The sequence below is a fragment of the Heteronotia binoei genome, chromosome 2 (assembly GCF_032191835.1).
Source record: "Heteronotia binoei isolate CCM8104 ecotype False Entrance Well chromosome 2, APGP_CSIRO_Hbin_v1, whole genome shotgun sequence".
In the NCBI taxonomy this organism is placed as follows: Eukaryota; Metazoa; Chordata; class Lepidosauria; order Squamata; family Gekkonidae; genus Heteronotia; species Heteronotia binoei.
The window spans coordinates 3503309-3510648 of record NC_083224.1 but is presented as its reverse complement, the minus strand read 5'-3'; the positions used below and the strand labels follow the sequence as shown (position 1 = coordinate 3510648).

At 50.7% G+C, this 7340-nt stretch overlaps 1 protein-coding gene across 1 annotated transcript in view; it reads left to right on the top strand.

Moving 5' to 3' along the window:
* Positions 1 to 769: 769 nt before the first annotated feature.
* Positions 770 to 7340, top strand: part of KIAA1755 (KIAA1755 ortholog) — a 50179-nt gene continuing 43608 nt past the window's right edge. The window contains exon 1 of the mRNA XM_060233514.1: positions 770 to 862. Within this exon, the coding sequence (XP_060089497.1) occupies positions 770 to 862 (93 nt within the window). The remainder of the gene's footprint in view (positions 863 to 7340) is intronic.

Here is a 7340-nt window from a genome sequence, read left to right as displayed (position 1 = left end):
GGTCAGCCATAGCCCTGTCAGAGGTTGTCCTTGAAAGGGCAGCTGCCGTGAGTGCCCTCTCAGCCCCACCCACCTCACAGGGTGTCTGTTGTGGGGGAGGAAGGGAAAGGAGATCGTGAGCCGCTCTGATTCAGAGAGAAGGGCAGGGTAGAAATCTGCAGTCTTCTTCTTCCAATGCAGCAGCTAGAGTTCCTGTTTAGCCCCCTGATTCCTGAATCCAAGACTTGGTCGCAATTTAATCCTGAGGCTATCACGAAGCCTGGATCAATTTTTCCATCTCTGGCAGGGCTGTAGTTTCGTGAGAGCCTTGCATGCTCAGGAGAAGGCAAGAGCAGCCGAGCTAATAAGAGGCCTTTGGCAACAATCTTTCCAGGCAGCCGGATTTTTTCCTCCTGGCTCCAGATGTCTCTCTCACGCTCCCCTCTCGCACCAGGCTCCCTTCCTCTTCTGGCCCGCCGAGCAGCCAGGGTGGCCCGTTGAGCGTGTGGGCGGCAGAAGGGAGCCAAGAAGGGCAGGCCCAGAGACCAGGGTGGAGGGTAGGGGGAAGAGGGGCCGGCTCTTCGGACGGGGGAGATATGAAGTCCTCCGGGCCAGAGATGAGGCTGAGTAAAGAGTTGGCCGCTGCACTGCAGACAGATTTCGGAGCCCTCTTGACAAAATGCAACACCCAGAGACGTTTCCCTCAAAGGCTTTCATCTCAATGCAAACAAGGTGGCCGGCGGGGGAGGTGGGGGGGGGGCTTTTAAGTGAATTCAGAAGTGGTTACGTCATGCTGGAGTCTGACAAAGAGTTTGTCGGAGACGTGCAAGTTGTTGTGCCTGAGGTGTGGGAGCTCTGCTCCTTTGTCCTGCCGTCACCTGAAGTGCGTGGAAAAAGTTTGGCTAGTTTTAGAAGAAGATGATGATGATATTGGATTTATATCCTGCTGTTTACTCTAAATTTCAGTGCGGTTCAACATCTCCTTTCCCTTCCTCCCCCACAACAGACACCCTGTGAGGTGGGTGGGGTTGAGAGAGCTCTCCCAGAAGCTGCCCTTTCAAGGACAGAGTCTCAGAGTGACCTACAAACTCCTTTCCCTTCCTCCCCCACAACAGACACTCTGTGAGGTGGGTGGGGCTGAAAGAGCTCTCCCAGAAGATGCCCTTTCAAGGACAGAGTCTCAGAGCGGCCTACAATCTCCTTTCCCTTCCTCCCCCACAACAGACACACTATGAGGTGGGTAGGTCTGAGAGAGCTCTCCGAGAAGCTGCCCTTTCAAGGACAGAGCCTCAGAGTGGCCTACAATCTCCTTTTTCTTCCTCCCCCACAACAGACACCCCGGGGGGGGGGTCTGAGAGAGCTCTCCCAGAAGCTTCCCTTTCAAGGACAGAGTCTCAGAGCGGCCTGCAATCTCCTTTCCCCTCCCCCACAACAGACACCCTGTGAGGTGCGTGGGTCTGAGAGAGCTCTCCCTGAAGCTGCCCTTTCGAGGACAGAGTCTTAGAGAGGTCTGCAATCTCCTTTCCCTTCCTCCCCCACAACAGACACTCTGCAAGGCAGCTGAGGCTGAGAGAGCTCTGCAAGAACCCACCCTTTCAAGGACAGCTCTGGGAGAGCAATGGCTGACCCGAGGCCATTGCATCAGCTGCAAGGGGAGGAGTGGGGAATCAAACCCGATTCTCCGAGATAAGAGTCTGTGCACTTAACCACTACATCAAACTGGCTACAAAAAGCTACAGAAGGCCTGTGCAGCCGTTTGACCAGACGGGACGGCATTTCTTGATGAAAATTAGGAATTAGAATAACCCGTCCTTTCTGCCTTAGCTTCCCCCGGTCACATCTGATCTCTCATTTTTATCCCGCTTTTCTTCTGAGAAGCTCACCGTTCTCCCCCTCCTCCATTCCATCCTCTCCACAACGACCCTGTGAGGCAGATTAGGTGACTGGTCCGAGGCCCCCCACCAAAAGTGGGCTTCCTGGGTGAGTGCGGTTTGAACCCAAGATTCCCCAGCACTCTGACCCCCTGCGCCGGGCCGCTTCTCCGCCTGTCTTGTTTGCTGTTTTCATTTGCTCTTTGGGCACCCCTCCGGCTGGCTGTATATCTCCTTGCGCTGTAATCTCACAATGGAGTCTATTGTGCCACTGAAATGCATGCACTAACGTTTATTGTCTGGGCCAGCTACTGTTTGAGGGCGAGGTTGAGGGCGAGGTTTGGCCCAGGGATGGCCAAACTGACTTAGAGCCACAAGTGGCTCTTTCACACATACTGTGTGGCTATCATAGGCCCCACTGCCCTGTTGTCTGGCTTGGAGAAGACATTTGTCTCTTAAAATCACTTCTCCACCCTAAGCCAGCCTGTGGCTTGGAGGATTCATTTAAAGAACCTTCCTTCCGTTTTGTGTAGTGGTTGAGTGTGCAGATTCTTACCTGGGAGAACCGGGTTTGATTTCCCGCTCCTCCACTTGCAGCTGCCAGAATGGCCTGGGGTCAGCCATAGCTCTTGCCGAGCTGTCCTTGAAAGGGCAGCTGCTATCAGATCTCTCTCAGCCCCACCTACCTCACAGGGTGTCTGTTGTGGGGGGGGGAGAAGATATAGGAGAATGAGCTGGTTCCAGGGGTCTTCCGTAGAAAAAGATGGTGAGGGGTCTGGAGACCAAGTCCTATGAGGAAAGGCTGAAGGAGCTGGGGATGTTTAGCCTGGAGAGGAGGTGGCTGAGGGGTGATAGGATCACCATCTTCAAGTCCTTGAAGGGCTGTCATATAGAGGATGGTGTGGAATTGTTTTCTGTGGCCCCGGAAGGTAGGACCAGAACCAATGGGTTGAAATTAAATCAAAAGAGTTTCTGGCTCAACATGAGGAAGAACTTCCTGACCGTTAGAGCGATTCCTCAGTGGAACAGGCTTCCTCCTCAGGAGGTGGTGGGCTCTCCTTCCTTGGAGGTTTTTCAACAGAGGCTAGATGGCCATCTGATAGCAATGAGGATCCTGTGAACTTAGGGAGAGGTGTTTGTGAGTTTCCTGCATTGTGCAAGGGGTTGGACTGGATGACCCTGGAGGTCCCTTCCATCTCTAGGATTCTATGATCACCAGAAGGTGTACTAAATTAGGTCAGCTCAGCATCTGCCTTCAAATGCTTCTTGAATTAGAATTGTCATCATAAAACCTGACTCCTCTCATACATTATAAATTACTTTCTTCTACGCAGCCGCAGTGGCCTGATGGAATTTCCATCCGTGTGCTTGATAGGTTTTGGTTATTTTCCTCGTTTTTAGTCGGGGGAAACCAGTCCCACAGACCCTTCTCCAGAAGCACTCTGGGAACACCTAAAAACTACCGTCCTGCAGATCTCTGAAGAAGTCCTCGGGTTCTCCACAAGGAAGAACAAGGACTGGTTTGATGAGAACAATCAAGAGATCCAAGATTTACTGACAAAAAAGAGATCTGCCTACCAAGCACATCTTGCTCAGCCCTCCTGTCCTGAGAAAAAAGCAACCTTTCGCGCTGTATGTAGCAACCTCCAGCGCAAGCTTCGAGACATTCAGAACGAGTGGTGGACCAAGCTTGCTGAGAGAACCCAGCTGTGTGCAGACACTGGTGATTTAAGAGGGTTCTATGAAGCCGTGAAGGCAGTATATGGTCCATCATATCAGACTCAGAGTCCCTTGCGTAGTGCAGACGGCCAAGTGCTCCTCACAGACAAGGCATCCATATTGAACCGGTGGTCGGAGTATTTTCAGGTTCTCTTCAGTGCCAACCGCGTAGTTCAAGATTCAGCAATTCACCTCACCCCACTTCAACCAGTGAAAACAGAGTTGGATGAGATCCCCACTCTAGAAGAGACTGTTAAAGCCATCAAGCAACTGAAAAGTGGCAAGGCAGCAGGAGTTGATGGAATTCCACCAGAGATCTGGAAGCATGGGGGCACAGTACTACATAGCTCACTTCACAAAGTACTTGTGACCTGCTGGGAACAAGGCAAATTACCACAGGACTTTCGCGATGCAATCATCATCACCCTATACAAGAACAAAGGGGAAAAGTCAGACTGCTCCAACTACCGGGGGATAACCCTGCTCTCCATCGCAGGCAAAATCCTTGCCAGAATACTCCTGAACAGACTGGTGCCCGCCATTGCAGAAGAACTCCTCCCAGAGAGCCAGTGCGGCTTCAGAGCTAACAGGAGCACCACCGACATGGTATTTGTTCTCAGGCAGCTCCAAGAGAAATGCAGGGAACAGAACAAGGCTCTGTATGTGACTTTTGTCGACCTTACCAAAGCTTTCGATACCGTTAGCAGGAAAGGCCTATGGCAAATCTTGGAACGTTTAGGATGTCCCCCAAGGTTCCTCAGCATGATCATCCAGCTACATGAAGACCAGCGAGGCCAAGTCAGACACTGCAACGACCTCTCGGAGACCTTCCCAATAGGCACAGGTTGTAAAGCAAGGCTGCGTTCTTGCGCCAACTCTCTTTACGATCTTCTTTAGCATGATGCTTCAAAGAGCCGCAGTAGATCTAGATGATGACGATGGTGTCTACATCCGCTATCGCACCGATGGCAGCCTGTTCAACCTGAGGCGACTAAAGGCCCACTCCAAGACAATGGAAAAACTCATCCGAGAGCTACTGTTTGCTGATGATGCTGCACTCGTCTCCCACTCGGTATCAGCTCTGCAGCATATGACGTCCTGCTTTGCAGAGGCTGCCAAGCTATTCGGCCTAGAAGTTAGTCTGAAGAAGACAGAAGTTCTCCACCAGCCTGCACCCCAGGAAGATTATCACCCTCCCTGCATCACTGTGGGTGAATCAATTCTGAAGACAGTCCAGCAGTTCAGCTACCTGGGGTGCATCATCTCCTCAGATGCTAAGATCGACAAGGAGATTGACAACAGGCTGGCAAAGGCAAACCGTGCCTTTGGCCGACTGCACAAAAGAGTGTGGAGCAACAAGCATCTGAAAAAAGGCACAAAGATCAATGTTTACAAAGCAGTTGTGATGACAACCCTCATCTACGGCTCCGAATCGTGGGTTTTATACCGTCATCAGCTGCGACTCCTTGAGCGCTTTCATCAGCGCTGCCTTCGCACCATCCTCAACATCCACTGGAGTGACTTTGTGACCAACACTGAAGTTCTCAAGCAGGCGGAGGTTACCAGCATCGAGGCACTGCTGTTGAAGACGCAGCTGCGCTGGGCAGGGCATATTTCTAGGATGGAAAACCACCGCCTTCCCAAGATTGCCCTGTATGGCGAACTCTCCACCGCCCATCGAAATAGAGGGGCACCAAAGAAGAGGTACAAGGACTCCTTGAAGAAATCCCTTGGCACCTGTCACATCAACCATCACCAGTGGTCTGACCTAGCCTCAGATCGCAAAGCATGGAGGCACACCATCCACCAGGCTGTTTCTTCTTTTGAGAGTGCACGCATAGCTGGTCTTGAGGACAAAAGGAGATTGAGGAAGAATCGCACTGCTACAGCACCAACCCTAAATCAGACTTTTCCCTGCAGCCACTGTGGCCGGACCTGCCTGTCCCGCATTGGTCTTGTCAGCCACCAGCGAGCCTGCAGCAGACGTGGACTATTGCACCCTTCTTAAATCTTCGTTCACGAAGCCAAGCCGAGAGAGTCGGGGGAAACTATTAGAAAGTTTGTCAAATCGTAGAGTTCAGCCAAATTCTCACTGGGGGTTTGAACAGTGGAACCCAGAAGCAAGTATTGGGGGCAGGTGGGGGTAAGAAAGAAAGAGCACAATAAAATTTAGACGTTCTGAAGCTCTGCTCCTGTGAGCTGCTGCCCGAAATGAGACCTGGCAGGTTCACAACGACCGGCTTGGAGAAGTCATGAGAAATGTCCATTTCTAGGTGCTAAAATGTCAGCCTCCCTTCCCCACCCCATCGCATTGTGAAGGAGTCCAGACAGCACAAACTTCGGAACTGTCGTCTGGTTCTAATCAGATGATGGGAGCTTTGGCTCGCAAAAACCTCTCTCCCAAATTTATGCCACCCGAAATTCTTTGCCTCTCAGGGGCTTGAATCTAGCTCTTCTATGGCAGGCCAGCTTGGTTACTTCCAAAACCAGTTTCAAGACAGGTTCTGTAAGCCGGCCCCTGACAAAGAGAGTATTGAGTTTAAATTAAGGGCAGGGAAGTACAGGCTGGATATTAGGAAAAAACTTTTTGACGGTAGGAGTTGTTCGACAGCTCCCTCCCTAGGGAGGTGGGGCGCTCCCCCCTCACTGGCAGTCTTTGGGCAGTGGCTGGACAGTCAGGAATGCTCTAGCCCAGGGGTGGCCAGCGGTAGCTCTCCAGATGTTTTTTGCCTACAACTCCCATCAGCCCCAGCCAGCATGGCCAATGACTGGGGCTGATGGAAGTTGTAGGCAAAAAAAACAGCTGGAGAGCTACCATTGGCCACCCCTGTTCTATGTGACTCTTACTTGAAGCAAGTTTGGCCCCCCCCCCCCGCTCTGGGCTGACCCTGCCTTGAGCAGGGGTTGGACTAGATGACCTCTGTGGCCCCTTCCAAATCTGTAATTCTGTGATTCTACCACCTACTGTCCTGCTGCTTCTTACCTTCGGGACCGCCTCTCCCTTTACAACCCCGGCATGCCTTTTGGTCATTGCCTGGGGTCCTCTTGCAGTATGGCTTGGTTGGCTGTCACCAGGGGAAGGGCCTTTTCAGTTGTGGCCCTTACACTGTGGGATGTGCTCTCGGATGACACCGGTGCCCAGTCGGACTTTGTTAGTTTCCACAGGGCATGCAAAGCTGAATTGTTTAGAATGGCCTTTAGCTGGTAATCAACATGTTTGGGTTGTTTTTATTAGTGATTTCTTTAATCTGAACACCATGTTTCAAGCTTTACATTTTTATCTATATTTTATGTCTATTTTAGATGGTGCCATAGTATAACGGTATTCGCTTTATTTGTTATAGCATGGATTTTTATGAATTGTTTGCTGGTCTAAGACAGCTATAAATAAGTTCGTTCCTTTTTTATTTTTATTTTTAGTGGTCTGGTGCTATCCACATATTTTACTGGTTAACTGTGTTAATATTTTGTATTTGTTATTTGTTTTTACAATATGTGGTTTCAGCAGGGCTTATTTTGTAGAAAAAGCCCATCAGGAATTCATTTGCATATTAGGCCACACCCCCTGACATCACCATTGTTTCACACAGGGTTTATAGAATCATAGATCTGGAAGGGACCTCTAGGGTCATCTAGTCCAACCCCCTGCACAATGCAGGAAACTCACAAACACCTCCCCCTAAATTCACAGGATCTTCATTGCTGTCAGATGGCCATCTAGCCTCTGTTTTTTTAAAAAAAATCGATGGTGTGGTCTCATTTGGAGTACTG